An 18,479-nucleotide genomic window follows, 5' to 3' on the forward strand; every position below is an offset into this window, starting at 1 on the left:
CCCCCCCCTTTCCTTTCCCTGGTCTGTTTCACAGGCGCGGTACCGCTGTCAGAATGTCTAATGAGCTGATTCACTAAAGGATATAGGATCGGCTTAAGTATTGTGGTTAGCCAGTGATAGATGGTTGTTTAGTGTTTCTGGGAATCATTATGAAGAGTCATAAATGATATGATCTGATACGCGTTCTGCAAGATGAAGAAATCGAGAACCGATGCGCCATTAACAATATCAATATTGGATCCCAATTTCACTTACTCCTTTTTTTTTAACTGAAAACATTAACACTTTTAGTGCTATGAATATAAAAATATTTTGTAGAAATTTATTCTAATTCTTTTTTTTATTTCAATCAAAACGTTTTGACAAACGGCACATAAAACTCGAGTACAAACATTGCGGGGACAGAATACAATAAATACCCCTCCAACTGGGGTGAAAATATAGTAATATCAAAACTAGACATGTGCGATTCGTTATGGTCTGAATCCAAATTCGGACGAATTTTCAGAAATTCGGACATTCTGACACATCCGAATCCCAATGCATCCGGATGTGTCCGAATCCGAATTTCCGATCCCGTCCGAATTTTGTTCAAAAACGAAACAGAATCCGACATGTGACTTTTCTGGCCAATCAGATGTGTTTTTTCCGTTTAAATGCATCCGAATGGGTCTAAACACGAATTGTCGTTACGGCAACATTGGAGCCATATACAGTATTTACACATAATACTATAGCTGAGGCTCCCAGACCCAAATGGCATTCGGGATCCGAATTGCATTCAGGAGCCATTCGGGTCTGGGAGCCTCAGCTTTAGTAATATATGTATATGGCTCCCAGACCCGAATGGCATTCAGGATCCGAATCTCAAAATTGAATTGAAGAGCTCCTGAATGCCATTCGGGTCTGGGAGCCATATGCATATACTACTAAAGCTGAGGCTTCCAGACCCAAATGGCATTCAGGTGCTTCCCAATGCAGGATGGACTACAATCTCATGATCTGTTTACTAATTTGTATTGAGATTGTAGTCCATCTCAGGAGTGAGCTTGGAGTGGTGACTACTTTACAACACACACAGGGACCATGGGGAACAAAAGTAGCCCCCCCTCCAGAAGGAAGGACAGTGTCAGCACCAATTCAGAGATGATTGGAGGATCTACAGCCGAGTGATACACAAATAAGATACATTGTGGGGGAATTTATCAAAGCAATTGCGAGTGTTTGAACTTGCACGGAATATATTTGCACCAGATTTATCAAGCTAGTGTAATGTTGTTGATAAATTAGGTTTAATAGACTCCAGGAAAGAAGACTTCTAACTCCAGGCTTAACTGTCGCATCTTGAAGAAGTGGTCATGAGGACTTCCAAAGTTATGATTGTTTTCTTAGGCGATGCTCCAGTTTCAGACAGCCCAGAACAAGTGCAGATGAAAACACATGCAAAAAAGGTGCAGAAAACATGCAACTGAAAAAGTAGTGCAAGCTCTGAAGAAAACAGGTGCAAATGTTGAATGACAAATTTGCATTAAAAAAATGTATCTAAGTGGCTAAAACTGTCGCAAGTGCTTTCATAAATTCCCCCCATTGTTAATAGTTAAGGTACTTGAATTCCCTTTTTAAGATTTAATTCCTTAAATTAGTGTCACTTTAATATTGGGATTTTGTTTCCCCCTTATTTATACCAAATTGTATATTTTATATCTTCCCAGAGGTTGGGTCCCCTTTAATGCAGTGCTTGCTTCTTCCCTCAAAACCACATTGCCTATAAGTTATCACAACACGGTCACTAAAAGTAATATTCTAGAAATAAAAACAGTCTAGTAGTCTCGTATAATCAAGTTTTTTTTTTTTTTTTTTGTGAGCTTCCCAAACATAAAATTAGCGTTACAGCAATGTTAACGCTTTGTAATTTTAATAAAAAAAACTGCCCATTCTTTGAAATGGCCCTTTCCCTCGCATGCACTTATCGGATCTTTTTATCTTTTAATTAGTACATGTGAAAATAGTTTTCACATAAATGTATCGACTCTTCATGGCACTAATAATAAAAGTAATAATAACTTATGAGTTATTGAGTATGTCCGTATTTTTTAATAAAATAAGGTTCGCCGTATGGAATTATTATTTCCCACCTTAATCTGGAGTTGTTTTTTAATATTACAGCCTACCGTATTTTATTAGCTAATGTTATTTTAAAAAGTTTACAAACATAGCCGGTAGCTCAAGTTGTGGTCGTCTGTAGCACTGAAATCGTCAAATCGATGATATTATTTTATCATCACTTTTGCGAAAAAATTATTAAAAAAAAAAAAGTGATTGAAAGCAGAACGCCTGCCAACATTTTTATGGACTCTTGCAGTAGGGCTACCCCCGCAATCCAGTAATGATCAGTCACCCACCCCCACCCTTGGCAGCCATGGCCAATGGCTTCACAGGCATGGCATCACCCAGCGTGTCAAACTGATAGAATCCAAAGAAAATGACCGGGCGCACTCCGAAGATAGTTCAGACACTAGTAACTTTAATCATCCAGACATGAACAGAGGGTCCCCACCTGGGATTGCCTTCACTGATGCATTTCATCCAAAAGACTGGCCTTAATCATGATTAAGCCCGGCCATGTGGGTGATGTGTCAGTAGAGAAGATGACTGGGCACACATGAACAGAGGATTCCCATCTAGGACCACCTGATACTATCACCCAAAAGGTTGGGCTTATCGCCCATTCACACCAAACCTATCAGCATCCATTTCTTTCAATCACTGTCAACAGATCCCAATTGAAGGTAACCTGAAGAAATGTATGGGTGTGAATGGGTCCAGCTTGCACCGCTCTCTTTCATTGCATTGTGTTGCAGTGCACCAAGAAAAGATTAAAGTGTACAAAAAGTGAGTGTAGTTACAAAAGATCTCATGTTTAGTTTACTAGTTTGTATTGAGAGCGAGCTTGGAGCGGTGACTACTCTACAACACACACAGGGACCATGGAGAACAAAAGTAGCCACCCTCCAGAAGGAAGGACAGTGTCAGCACCAATTCAGAGATGATTGGAGGATCTACAGCCGAGTGATACACAAATAAGATACATTGCTGTTCATAGTTGAGGTACTTTGAATGTATTTTTAAGTTTTGGCTCCTGAGTTTAGTGTCACTTTAATGATGGTGCTGACTTTACAGCTTACAAAGTCTCTGGATCTCACGACTGCGATTTCAGGGTAACAGCTCTCTTAGACTTTTCGTCTTGCCACATTTCAGATTCTGAATATCCACTTTCTGATTTAGTCAGAAAAAATCTGTGCCAAAAGTAAAGCCCAAATAAACCGCAAGATAAACAGAGCTTGTTACATTTGGGCAAAGCTTGAATAATCGGCGAGTTTGAAACATCAGTTTAAGCGAGGCCACACTACCTAGAAATGGAGATAATTCACATTGTACAAACGTCGCCCCCGGAGTTTTCGAGGATTCAAGCCAGGCACAGGTGTTTAGCAAAAGGCAAATTGAAAAAAAAAAGACAATTTTCACTTGTCCTTAATACTTTCTAATGTTTTATTTTTTGTCGGATTGTATAATCTTCAATCATTTGTCGCTCGCCAGCAGTTTGTACAATGCCAGTCACTGTGCACAATTTTTTTCTACGTTTACATGATCTATTTTCTAAATCTTCTTTTCACGAACTGTAATGATTTACGGAATATAATTTTGTAAGGAAACAATTAAATGTCTTTTATTGGCCCCCGTTTTTTTTACAACGGCATTCAAATCACTGCAGAGTTGCAGATTTTTTTTGTAACTTAATGGTCTTTTGGAAAAATACATCTACATCATAATTGTATCCAACACCTGATATACAGTTTGTTGAGTTTGTAAATCAGTTTACATTTTATTGGAGTTATAACTAATTATACAGTGGACTCCAAACTTTACAAGTTTGAATAGATTGGGGCTTTGAGTCAATGTTCGTCTTTTTTGTGTACAACATAACTGCACCCAATACAGGAACAAGAAACAGTCACGCTTTCGGTGGGTAAAAGAGTTCATATAGACAGTATGTACACTGCCTGTTCAACAAAAAAAAGTCACACACCCTAATATTTTGTTTGACCGCCTTGAGCTTTGATTACGGCACACATTCGCTGTGTCATAGTTTCAATAAGTTTATACAATGTCACAACATTTATTTCCATCCAGACTTGCATTCATTTGTCACCAAGATCTTGTAGTGATGATGGGAGAGTCGGAGCACTGTGTAAAGTCTTCTCCAGCACAGCCCAAAGATTCTCAATGGGGTTGAGGTCTGGACTCTGTATAGGCCAATCCATGTGTGACAATGATGTCTCATGCTCCCTGAACCACTCTTTCACAATGTGACCCCGATGAATCCTGGCATTGCCATCTTAAAATATGCCCAATGTGCCATCAGGCAAGAAAACATCCATCCGTTTTCTTCACTGGGAGAAGTGAAGGGTCCTTGGTACTTGTAATTGCCTGTGGGTGGCATTCAGTCCAGTAGTACTCTGAGCCCAAGTATTTTTTGTACTTCCTGAAAAAGTAAAAAATAATAACAAATGGAGCCACCACATCTAAGAACTGGTATATCACAATATATGACATTTTTTTCTTTTTGGATTTGGTTATCCTTTTAAAGAAAATAAAATTGACTCCCAAACCATAACAGTTTCCTTCTAACATGATGAGGTCCTTTGTACTGTCTGAAAGACAATTACAGAAGTAAAATGGACCAAAAATATGACAATAAGATACAGCTGAAAGTTGAAATCGTTCTCCTGTTCTATGATATTTACTAGTCTCCAGGATAAGTTGCCAAAAAGTTTTTTCTTTTTTTTTTGTTCAATAAGTTAATTAAATTGCTCTTTTATTTACTACGTTTTTCTTTTAATTATTGCACCAAAGGAGGATGTCAAAATCATATAATCCACTCCTGTTCTGGATCACTTGTAGGTAATTAAAAGTCTTCCAGTGAAGTGGCACTAAGTGATTGGGTAGCGTGTCTGCGGAATGCAATTAGGAAGTTTGAGAACGCTTGTTACTTTGTATCACTGACTGATGTATCCTCTCTCTAAACTGTTAAAGGAGACCCGTGAGGAGAGGAACATGGACCCTGCCACTGATGAGCTCTGCTTTTGAGAAATATCAGTTGTCTGGCTGTCGTACTTGACCCTCGTACTTCAATACTTTGGGTCTTTGTCCTGGATGAAGTTTTTTTCTGACTTTCCTGATCTCCTTTTTGTATAATATATATTCATCCAGAAGGATGGTGGTAGCCCCTCATAATGGGCACAGCAGGTGTACAGACCCGGGAACTCAGCTCAGGGATGGAGGGAGCCCCTCGTAATGGGCACAGCAGGTGTACAGACCCGGGAACTCAGAACAGGGATGGAGGGAGCCCCTCATGGGCACAGCAGATGTACAGACCAGGAAACTCAGCTCAGGGATGGTGGGAGCCTCTCATATCGGGCAAATTGGTGTACAGGCCAGAGAAACTCAGCACAGGGATGGTGGGAACCCCTCATAATGGGCACAAGTGTACAGACAAGGCAACTCAGCCCAGGGATGGTGGGAACTCCTCATAATGGGCACAGCAGGTGTACAGACCTAGGAACTCAGCACAGAGATTAACAGATCGAGTCCCAGAGGGATAGAAGGTATTGTCAGATATTGTAACTTTCCAGCACCTACCAAATCTAAAATATCATCTTTGGGTGCTCTGGTGACAGAATTATGTTTTTTGGGAGTCTGAATGCTAAATGTGGACCCCACATGAACATACTAAATCCAGGGTAAGAGGGTCCTCAGAAAGAACTTTGATTTTTTTAGAGTAGATATTTGTTGGGATACAACTTCTTGTTATAAGTTGCTGTCTTTCTCCTCTAAGAACTAAAGTGGGCGGTGCTTGGAACCAGGGAATCTTATGGGCTTCATTTTCTCAAGCTGAAATTTGGGACCATTGAGAAAATGATACTGGTAAACTTACCTATATAGTGGGCTCTCCAGATCCCAAAATGAGTTATAACCACCTAATAGATTGCTTGTGATCCTGAATGAGTTTAGATGGCCAATAACGGGTCACGTTCAGGTAGTTACACTGCTTGCATTCAAAAAAAAAAAAATATTGTATTAATCAGTATAGAGTAGACATGTAAGCTGCAGGAAAATTCGGTTCAGTTTGGATATTTAATTATTTCGGGATTCGGATCCGAAATTCAATTCGGTGCGGGTTGAGGGATTCGGACGGAATCCGAATTTTCATTAGTTTCGGATGAGTTTTGGAATATTCATGGCGAATACCACAGAAAACCAGATACAGATATTAATACTACAGCTGAATCTCCTAGACCCAAATGGATTCCGGATCTGAATTGGATTGGGGAGCTCCAGAATGCCAAGCGGGTCTGGGAGCCTCAGCTTTAGTAATATATGTATATGGCTCCCAGACCCAAATGCCATTCGGGATCCGAATTTCCGAACTGCATTGGGGAGTTCACCGAATGCCATTTGGGTCTGGGAGCCTCAGCTGTAGTATTATATGTATATACTGTATATGCCTCCCATAATGAAAATTCGTGTTGAGACCCATTTGGATGCGTTAAACCGAAAAACACATCTGACTGGCCAGAAAAGTCACATGTCCAATTCAATTTGTTTTTTGAACAAAATTTGGACGGGATCTGAAATTCGAAAATGGAAATTTGGATTCAGGCGCATTCGTATGCATTGGGATTCGGAAATTCTGATGTGACCGAATGTCCAAATTTCATCCGAGTTTTGATCCGGAAAGAAACAAATCGCACATGTCAAGTGTGGAGCTTCTTTAATTTGTATCTTTTATACCAAAGAGTTTAACTTTGAAGTGTTGGTTCTCCACAGAAAAAGAAGTTTTGTTCTTCTTTGAGGCACGCTAAACTCGACACCCCAGAGGGCCGCCTTTTGGCATCCGAAAAACCTTTAGGATCAGCCGTCTTCTGCACAGTCTGCTCCCCTCTCTGACCCCAACAGCTCGCAATCGATTCCTGGACGTGATTTGTGAGGCTCATTACGAAGTTAAGCTGACCGCATTGACGTAGACGAAGTTTGCTTAAATTGCAGAGGATTTTTTTTTTTTTAAAAGAGTGTTTTTATTGCTGTCATTAGCGTCTTGGACGGCTTCTTTTATTTGTATTTTTTAATGCCGACAATAAAGGGGCCTAAAATTGAGCGCACAGGTTAAGAATCTAATCAGTGGCAATTTGCTATTGATCAATCTCGTTCCTGAACGCCGCCTTGCCAGGAAGCGGACGGCGGAGGGAGTTGCATGGCGAGGGATAAATTATACATTGGGATTATTTATTAAATAGCTCTTGGTTCCTGGAGCCCGGCTTGATCGGACCAGGACGGTTTTAGAAAGACCGTAAACGCGGTGGGTTAATGGCGCGATTGGTCTGTTTTTGGTAACTATCCATAGACATGCAAAAGACAAAACAAAATAAAGTTGGGTCTAAGCAAGTATGAAACTATTTACTATGTGCGCTTTATTTATTTGATTATGTTTTGTGGACGCAGAAAGGAATATTCGGCCGTATTGCACAAAATATGCCGCTCAGGAAGTACCGAAGTTTAGAAACCAGTCTACCTGAGCACTGCAACAGGGATGCACTGAACACGGTTGCAATGCTCTGCAGGCCCAGATGCAAACATTTAATAAATGCACATTTTTTTATTCCATCAAATTGGGTGGATTTATTAAATTTTTTCAAACAGTGGACTATGCTTTGCAAACATATGCATGACACTTGGGATTCGATAGTCATAGGGGCTGACTTATAACTCCTGCCATTAGATGGCGCAGAGGAGCATTTCCTATGCTCCTCAGTGCCATCCAGTGTCAGGAATGTCCTATGTTCCTCAGCGCCTTCTAGTGGCAGGAATTTACTATGCCTCAGTTCCATCTAGTGGCAGGAATTTACTATGGCTCAGTTCCATCTAGTGGCAGGAGTTCCCTATGCTCCTGTGCACCATCTAGTGGCAGGAATTTCCTCTGCTCCATCTAGTGGCATGCATTTCCTTTGCTCCTCTGCCCTATCTAGTGGCATGAATTACCTATGCTCCTCTGCCCCATCTAGTGGCAGTAATTTTCTCTGTTCCATCTAGTGGCAGGAATGTCCTATGCTTCTCTGCCCCATCTAGTGGCAGGAGTTCACTATGCTCCTCTACCCCATCTAGTGGCATGAATTTCCTATGCTCCCCTGCCCTATCTAGTGGCATGAATTACCTATGCTCCTCTGCCCCATCTAGTGGCAGTAATTTTCTCTGTTCCATCTAGTGGCATGAATTTCCTATGCTCCCCTGCCCCATCTAGTGGCAGGAATTTCCTATGCTTCTCTGCTCCATCTAGTGGCAGGAATGTCCTATGCTCCTCTGCCCCATCTACTGACCAGCATTTTCTATGCTCCTCTGCCCCATCTAGTGACCGGAATTACCTATGCTCCTCTGAGCCATCTAGTGGTAAGAATGCTGCTGCCTAGGAAGTACCAATGTTTAGTTCCGAATCTAGGGGGCTGATTTATTTTAGGCCCCGGGCATGGCTGGGTGGCAGATTTATTAATCAGCCCCTTAGATGTTAGATGCGTTAAGGAAGTGATACATCATGTGTATAATTTTTTTTCTTGGACAATAATTACACTGTAAGATTGCTATAACACTTTGTGAGTGATTATTGAACACAGCTGATGGAGCATTCACACTTATGCACTCAAGGCATGCCCTAACCCATCTCAAGGAAATTGGTGCTGAGAGATGTATCAAGGCTGCCCACGCTGACATCAATCTGAAAATGAAGACCATAAGCGACCGTATGTAGCTGGTACTCACTGTGCCCACTCTGCTACTGCCCAGTTCATCTACCAAAATGCCCAAGCCCCTCAATTGCCCCGCCCCCCACCACCGACTGTGTGCCCAAACAGCCAATCACAATGTTACACGGAGTCGGGCGGAGCCTGCAAAGCTTTGTGCGTTGACTTGTTCAGAAAGATAAAACTTACAAAGCAATCTCACACTCCAGAGAAAAAAAATCTTGCACCCGGGCCCTTTGTTCCTTAGGCTGTACTGTGTGGCCGACTTGTTTAATTCTCAGGGCTGGATGGACAGAAGCACAGATATAAGGCAGGTGAAGCAGCTACATTGATTGTATTTAGCTGCTTGTGTACAGTTCACATCTATATAAGTACATTCGTCATATTTGCTCATAATACAAGCAGACTTTGTTTCCTGCATGTCCTCTGTGAGGCTGAACACTTCAGACTCTCTGCAGTCCCTAATGATGTCCTGCATCCACAGTGCCCCTGCCAGCTAAACAGGTGCCATTCATGCCTGGATTGAAAGGGACATGGCGGATCTCTGAGCCGAGTTTACAATGTACTCTGTAACTCTGAACGGAATGTTGTTTGTGAGCCCTGACATGCGCTCTATCGATTTTATGTGAAGTTTAACTTTGTATCATACATTCGCTTTAAACTTGACATGGAGAGTCCAGCCGCGGTGTCCACCTTTGTATTTCGATGTGCTTCGTTTCCGTTTGTTCCAGGATCACAGTGGATTCAGGCAAACACATTGTCCATTGGGATGAATGGTGCATAAAATGCACTCTATATGATGTTTAATAGTATCTGGCTCTACACACAATACAAGGTGAACTCGTGCCCCTTCCCTGACCACTGCCACCCACCTAACCCATGCAAGAAATGCACATTTACTTGAACACAAAACATGGCAAAACTACAATGTATTAACAAGGGGTGCACTGATACTAGTATCGGTATCGGTGCCGAAGCCGAGTACTTGGGCGAGTACGCGCACCCGCCCAAATGCTCCGATGCCTAGCCCGAATCATACGCCAAATCCAATGCCTACCCCTAGCGAATCATTACTTCAAGTGACGGAGGAGCATGGAACCAGCTTCCCGGCCAATCAGGAAGCCGGGCAGCGTGTAATGACTCGCCACCTTGCTTCCTGATTGGTCGGGAAGATGGCCAATCAGGAAGCCAGACGGCGAGTCATTACCCGCCCCCAGGCTTTGTGATTGCCCAGAAAGCCGGCTCCTTGCTCCCTCATCACCAAGTGACGAGGGAGCATGGAGCCGGCTTCCAGGCTAATCAGAAAGCCGGGCGCCGTGTAATGACTCGTTACCCGGCTTCCTGATTGGCCATCTTCTTGAACAATCAGGAAGCCAGGCAATGACTCTTTACACGTTGCCCGGCCTCCTGATTGGCCAGAAAGCCGGCTCCATGTTCTTCGTCACCTGGTGACAAAAGAGCATGGAGAGGGCTTCCCGGCTAATCGGGAAACCAGGTTGCGAGTCTTTACGCCGCCTGGCTTCCTTAAAGGGACTTCCGGTATTGGTATTCGGTATCTGAGAATACAGAAAAAAAAATCGGTACTTGATACCGAAAAACTGGTATCGGTGCATCCCTAATATTCACCCTTAAGTGGGCCTAAAGGAGTTCTCAAGTCCCCAGCATATACTCTCCTATTATACCATCAGCATTGTAATAGGAATACATACTAGAGTTGTTTTTTATAATGCGATCAAATCTTACCTGAAAAAATCTTATGTAGTGAGCACTGCCTTCCCTCTGCCCATCACTTCCAACAACTTCCTGGATTCCCAGTGTGCTTTGCGTCTCTTTCCCTGCTGCTTAATGTGATGCAATCTCCATTTCTCAAGACTTCATATCCCATCATGCATTGCTTCCTGCAAGCAATAATAATGTTACATTGTTCAGATGTTGAGTTGTAGTTCAGGGGGCAGGCTCTGCGAGAGTGGTGACACCAGCAAGTACATATTCACAGGGCTGAGTGGAATGGTGTCACTGCGTTACGGAAGTCCATCTTATGGGCATCTTCAATAATTAGGTTTGCAAACTTCTAGATGGATCTGGTTATTAGGAGTGGGGTAAAACTTATAGAAATTCAGAAAAGAAATACAGATTTATCTTTCGTTTTTGACCATAGAGACCCTTTACAGACTTGGTTCTATGTAGTTATGCTGGGATTTGTAGTTCCACTGCGATAGTTTGATCTTATTGATCTCTTCAGCAGGAAAAGTATTTAGAGAACCCATTTCCTATAACATTGTGATTTTTGCCATCATGGAGGGACATGAGCCGTCCCTAAAGCCCAGCGGTGCCGATGGAATAGTGATGATGAAGACGGATCGGGGGTTATGATGGCCCGCTCTCAATGCCGGGATTTAGTGAATTCCCTGAATGTCCGGAGAATCAATGGCTTTGTATTGCTATCTATAGATCTGTAATGTATAGTGTGGTGCCTCAAAGATGAGCCTCCTTCCTGTAAAGGGGTATTATTGGAATGGCCGAGGTGCCGCTGAGAGAGGGAATGACAAGATGGATGAGAAGAACCCGTTCTTAGTATCTCGTTGCAGTAATGGAAAGTTAGGCTTGATCCACTCCTCTATGTGCACATTTTCATTTGTTTTCATGTCCGCTCTCTACAATTGTGAGCTCTCATGGTCATCAATAGGCCCTATAATGTGCAACAGTGGCAAACTCACATCAACACATCACACAGATGTCAACTGTAGTCCATGGCTTCAGTTAGGCTTCCAAGGCCCATTAAATTCTGCCCCTAGCAAGACCCATTAGACTCCACCTCTGGCAAGACCAATTAAACTCAACCGCTAGGAAATAGGGATGCACCAATACTGATACTAGTATCGGTGCCGATAGAGTATTTGGGCGAGTACTCGTACTCGCCCAAATGCTCCGATACTTACCCCCAATACCGGAACATCCGGTCAGAGGGAGATTTCCTCTGACTGGCAGTGCCATGAGGGAACATGGAGCTGGTTTCCTGGCCAATCAGGAAGCCAGCTGGTGGGTAATGACTTCCTGATTGCCTGGGAAACCAGCTCAATATTGATGGGCTGGGCTCCATACTGATTGGCTCCAATCAGTATGGAGCTGGCTTCCCGGGCAATCAAGAAGCCAAGTGGCAGGTAATGACACACCGCTTCATGATTGGCCAGGAAGCCATCTTCATGCTAGTGGAAGTCCCAGTATTGGTACTCGGTATCAGCAAGTACCAAAAGATAAATATCGGTACTTAATACCGAAAAAAACCCAGTATCCCTACTAGCAAGCCTATTAGACTCCGCTGCTATTAGACTCTGCTGGTAGCAAGGCTCATGAGACTCTACCTCTAGCAAGGCCAATTAGATTCAACCTGTAGCAAGGCCAATGGAACTCAACAGCTAGCAGGACCCATTACACTCCACCGCTAGCAACGCCCAGTAGACTCCACCACTAGCAAGACCCATTAGACTTCACCGCTAGCAAGACGCATTAGACTTCACCGCTAGCAAGACCCATTAGACTCCACCGCTAGCAAGGCCCACTAGACTCCACTGCTAGCAAGATCGCTAGAATATCACTCTTGGTCACACTGTCCCTTTAAGGCATCCATAGGGAAGACGATTGGGCGGCAGGGCATTCTGCTGCCACATCCTCAAGACTGTTATGTTACCTCAGCTATCAGCTCACGTCTGTTACCGTCTCTCGTCTCAACGTAGCACGTGACATGGAAACGTGATAGAGCCAGCTCCAGTTCATTTGGCATTTCGACCGGGCTGCGAGGAAAAAAACAAAAACTAATAATAATTTCGGCAGATGGATTTTCTGCAGCAGTGATAATGTGAACATGACAGATTTGTGATGATAATTTAGGCTCTCACAATTATATTCTCTTTCTGCAGTTGCCAGGAACATCCAAAACTTAAAAAAAAACCAGAGCGTTCGGCGACGGTTTGTTATATTTGGCGTCCTGGGCCTGCTATTTTTGTGTGTTTTTTCCCCGGGATCCGCACTGGATTTTCAGCCCAAACATTTCTCCAGAGTCAATGCAGTTAATGGAAATGATAGACGGTTCGCCGCTGATTGGCCATATATTGAACAATGCTGGCCAATAATAGGGTGGCGTTCAGTGAAAGCTTATAATTTTCAGGGAGAGGAAAAATGATGGCTTTGTTACACGGAAAAAAACTATTTGTGCATTCCTTTCCAGAAAAGAAAAAAATTTGATCTCATACAATACCCTTCGCTTGATCTGTTATTATGTATTATATAGTTTGCACTTCTATTGTATTCTATTGTTGTTCTTACCCGAGAGCCATTTCTTTGGCTTGATTTTTCACATGAACTAGATTTAATTGACATATTGTAATTAAAATATATATATATATATTTATCTGCAAGTCAATTAAAGACTGCTGACCTAAGCAGTTCTTGGGCATTGAGGCTTTTCACCCATCTTCCATATTTGGCTTATTCTATGCTAGTACAGCTTTTTCATCTGATGGAAATCTTAAAATTAAAGTAAAATGTTGGGGTATCTGTGGCCTGGAGATACTGATCTACTTCCTCACAACTTTGAACAACTATTTGTATGTTCTGAAAGCAAGCCTGCAGGCCACAGAAAATAATCATAACCATGGTCATGGTGCTCACAGTCCTGGCTGCTTCTCTGTGTACTAGCAAGGATAGAGACTCTTACCATATAAGGAAGTCACCTGCTGAGATGAACGACAGAAGCTGTCTGGCCTATAGCGGAAAATCTTGAAGCCCAACTTTTTTTTTTAAGGCTGTTCCCCAATAGCCTCAAAAATTTCTGAAGATATTGGGGAATAACCTTAAAAAAATGTGTCCACTATAGGCCAGACAGCTTTTGTAGTTCATTGGACTTCTAGTCTATAGGACGTACAGTAGGGTTAGCCAGGGCCAAAAGGAAGAGGCTATATGATGCTGGGGTCCCTTTGTTCCACTTACCTTCTTCATGCTGCTGCACAGGTCCACGCTTGTTAAAGGAGAACTATGAGGTGAGTGCTTTTTACTCACCTCATAGTTATAGCCGACCTGTGACAATGAGACTGTCACAGGTCGGCTCAGTAGATCCGGAGGTGAGCGAACACATAACAGCGTTCGTTCACTTCTCGATCCTGTCACGGCTGGATTCCCCCCTCCCCGTTCTGATCCACCAGCGCTGACTGGTGGATCGGACGGGGTGGGTACAGCTGGCTCTGCCTCTAGATAGGCAGAGCCAGCTGTCAGTCACGCAGCTGGGCGGATCCCGGCACAATTGTCGGGATCCGCTTCAGCTGCGGCGTCTTAGTATACCGCGAGCAGCAGCTTGCAGTATACTGAGCCTAGGGTGACGGGAGGACGCCAGTTTGTGTCCTCCCGTTACCCTAAGGAGAACTATGGGGAAAAGCCTTAACCCCATAGTTCTCCTTTAATTGCCCCATTGCAGCCCCCCCCCCTACTGTCCCACCTTCCGATTGAATGATCCCCAGCATCATACAGCCTATTCTTCCTGCTTTGGCCCACATAGCAAACCCTCCTGTAAGTCCTATAGACTACCAGCATGTAGACATGTAAGCTATGGAAAAATGTGGTTCGCTTCGCATATTTACAGGTGAAACTCGAATAATTAGAATATCGTGCAAAGTTCATTTATTTCACTAATGCAACTTAAAAGGTGAAACTAAGATAGGAGAGAGACTCATTACATGCAAAGCAAGATAATTCAAGCCGTGATTTGTCATCATTGTGATGATTATGGCTTACAGCTCATGAAAACCCCAAGAACCCCAAATCCACAACCTCAAAAAAGTAGATTATTACATGCAATCAATAAAACAAGGATTGTACATAGAACAATATCGGACCTCTGAAAAGTACAAGCATGCATATGTACTCAGTACTTGGTTTGGGCCCCTTTTGCAGCACTTACTGCAATTACTTTTGCACAATATTCTAATTATTCGAGTTTCACCTATATATTACTAAAGCTTAGGCTCCCAGACCCGAATGGCATTCGGGAGCTCCCAAATGCAGTTCAGAAATTTGGATCCCAAATGCCTTTCGGGTCTGGGACATTCAGCTTTACTACTAATATCTGTATATGGTTTTCTGTGGTATTCACAATGAATATTCGTAAACTCATCCGAAACTAACGAAGATTCTGATTTTGTCAGAATCCGAAACCCGAACCGAATTGAATTTCAGCTTTAGTATTATAAGTAAATACTGTATATGGCTCCCATGTTGCCGTAACGAAAATTCGTGTTCAGACCCATTCCGATGCAATAGACCGAAAAACACATCTGATTGGCCAGAAAAGTCACATGTCCGATTCAGTTTCCTTTTTGGAACAAAATTCGGACGGGATCCGAAATTCAGGAACGGAAATTCGGATTCGGAAACATTTGGATGCAATGGGATTCGGATATGTCCGAATGTCCAAATTTCAGAAAATCCGTCCGAATTGTGATTTGGACTAAACGAATCGCACATGTCTACCAGTATGCATCTTGACGCTTCCTGGGTCTATAGTACGCGATTGGCAGTTGTCTCCCACCACCATGCAGCTCAACGTGACCACTCATGCTTCTTTACAAGCCCTCTGCAGCAATGTCAGAGCATTGCATACAGGGAAATGTAGTTCACAGACAGCACTGGACATCCAAACGTGAGGCCCTACAAGCACTGTTCAAACCCACCCACATGCTGCATGATGTTAAAGTATGTGCTAATTGTTTGTACAATCATGTTTAGAATGAGGACCTGCCTGTTTACCGATAACAATAATATCATGCCTCATTAATGCTTTATTTCTGTCTTCTATTGCAGGGTGCCAAACCTGGGCCTCCACCACCACCAGCAAGTGGAGGACCTCCACCCCCACCTCCTCCTCCGCCACCCTTTCTTGGTGGGATGATCCCTGGTCCTCCACCACCTCCACCTTTTCCAGGATCATGCCCGCCTCCTCCACCACCACCACCTGGCTTTGGACCTCCAGGTCCTCCTCCTCTTTTCGGAGGACCACGTCCTCCGCCACCTTTTGGAGGTGGAAGGTTTCCTGGACCTATGGTTCCTCCACCAATAGTTTTACCCTTTGGAATGAAGGCAAAGAAAGTGTATGCTCCAGAAACTGCCATGAAGAAGATCAACTGGTCAAAGGTAACATTTATTTATTTTTTCAGAAAAAGAAACAAATCATAAAAGTTCAGTCCACCCAAAAAGTGATATTTTAGTTCTAGGGAAGCATGGTGTGCTGAGTCAGCCCCGGGCTTCTTACGTATTAGATGCTCCAACAGCGAGATCAGCCTGACATAATCCTAACTCTGATCCTGTCTACATGGATGCGTTGGATGTTCCTGACCACCTTAACGTGTTCCAGGACCCTCGGTTACATTCTTCATGATATATAACAAATAAAAGTTGCAGCAGGAATGGTGGAAGCCAACATAATGGGGACCCGGGGGCAGGGTCGGATTTACTCTCTCTGCTGCCCCAAGGCCAGGTTCCTCATTGCGACCCCCGTACCAGCCCCCCTACCGTAGATGCTCCCCCAAGGGAAAAGTTCTCCATCCACACACCCAGTGGCACCCCTCTTAAAAAGGCACCTGGGGCATATGCTCCCCCCTAGCTTCGGCCCTGGTTGGGAACAATGCTAACTGATCAGAATGCAGCACGGGCAGAGAGTACAGGAGGTTAGGAGCTTACTGGATTTCTGGCAGAATCAACAGGTATTTTGTGCACTCATCAGACAGATATAACGAAATGCTTTTTGGTGGTATAGTTAACAGCCCAAAAGAAAGAAAACAGGAGAAGTTTATTGTTGGGGTTTACTTATTATATGCAGAGTTGGAGACAAGTCTGTTGTGAAGGACAATAGGACATTGTGGCTGAAACGGAAGTGTGTACATGTGTGGGGAGGTTCTCGTTTATCCAGGTCGTAGAATAGTTAGTAGTAGTTGGTCAGGTTTATCTGGACTTGTTTTGTACTGTGGAAGATGTTTCTTAGCTTATCCAAGCCACTTCTTCTGCAGTTTTCCTACACCCTAATGAAAGGGACATTCTTTTGAGGACAGTGAGGTGCATACATTGGACTAGACAGGTCAACTGCTTCACAAGAGGCATGGAAGAGGTCATCTACGTCCTACTAGAACAACATTCCCTGAACCGGGGTAGTGGCCTTCAAAAACATCTGTTCTCCGCATATTATTAGGTTTTAAAGTGACATTAAACCCTCAGATTTTTTAACATAAAACAATACTGTAATGTGCGCCTTACTGTAATCCATGGTTGTTTCCCTTCTCTTTGCTGCTCTTCCTTTTAAATCTGTATCTCTTCTCATGCTGGGGGAGAACTTCCCTTTGCAGCTCAGGGCCTCTTCCTGTAGATCTGGCTCAGGTTACAAGCCTATACAAATGTATACACAGACACCATGTATCGATTCCTGAGACAAGGCAGTCTGCTGCAAAACAGAAGTTCTCCCCCAGCATGGGAAGAGATACAGATTTAAAAGGAAGATCAGCAAAGAGAAGGGAAACAACCATGGATTACAGTAAGGCGCACATTACAGTATTGTTTTATGTTAAAAAATCTGAGGGTTTAATGTCACTTTAAAACCTAATAATATGCGGAGAACAGATGTTTTTGAAGGCCACTACCCCGGTTCAGGGAATGTTGTTCTAGTAGGACGTAGATGACCTCTTCCATGCCTCTTGTGAAGCAGTTGACCTGTCTAGTCCAATGTATGCACCTCACTGTCCTCAAAAGAATGTCCCTTTCATTAGGGTGTAGGAAAACTGCAGAAGAAGTGGCTTGGATAAGCTAAGAAACATCTTCCACAGTACAAAACAAGTCCAGATAAACCTGACCAACTACTACTAACTATTCTACGAATAGTTCTATTTTTAGAACAATACTATTTTACAGTATTGTTTTATGTTAAAAAATCTGAGGGTTTAATGTCACTTTAACATCTCCACCCAGCAATGTGACAACAATTCACACCTTCATCTTTGTGACTCAAAGGAGGAACACCTATGCAGACCACTGGGGGAGAGTAGTCTGAGGAAATGCTTCCTCCTGTATGCAGCGGACTGACCACTGGGGGAGAAGAGACTGAGGAAATGCTTCCTCCTGTCTGCAGTGGACTGATCACTGGGGGAGGGGAGACTGAAGAAATACTTCCTCCTGCCTGCAGCAGACCGATGACATCTCAGCCTAAGCAAATTCAAGAACATGACTTTTGAATGATAGAAGGTGAAGTTAAAATAAATGATACTGTTGCTGAATATTGTAACATGTCTGGAATTTATTCGGGTTGATTTGTAAAGTTGCAGAGAGGTCCACAGACACAAAACGATTCTGGGTATCCGTCTCAAGAGACCGGCTGAGATCTGCAGTCCTCCCGGGATTATAAACCAAGTAAAATTGTTTACAGTCAGAGATCTAAGTGACTTTGCCTCAACGTATGTGCAGAAAAGTTTTTCTTTTCGGAGCGAGTTTGTCAAATCTGGAGGAAAATCCGGTTGTGTGTTAGCTGGGCTTGTGAGATCCCAAAGTTTTAAATTACGTTTAATTAGCCGGAGCGGCTCAGCACCTGGTTCTCGGAAAGCG

The 18,479-nt window shown here is 43.2% G+C and overlaps 1 protein-coding gene across 1 annotated transcript in view; it reads left to right on the forward strand.

Annotated features, from left to right (window-relative positions):
- DIAPH2 (diaphanous related formin 2) overlaps positions 1-18,479 on the forward strand; it is a 909,560-nt gene that overhangs the window by 306,079 nt on the left and 585,002 nt on the right. The window contains exon 16 of the mRNA XM_018576282.1: positions 15,699-16,028. Coding sequence (XP_018431784.1) covers positions 15,699-16,028 — 330 coding nt within the window. The remainder of the gene's footprint in view (positions 1-15,698; positions 16,029-18,479) is intronic.

This window comes from Nanorana parkeri, unplaced genomic scaffold (assembly GCF_000935625.1).
Source record: "Nanorana parkeri isolate BGI_ZX_2015 unplaced genomic scaffold, ASM93562v1 scaffold62, whole genome shotgun sequence".
Taxonomy (NCBI): Eukaryota; Metazoa; Chordata; class Amphibia; order Anura; family Dicroglossidae; genus Nanorana; species Nanorana parkeri.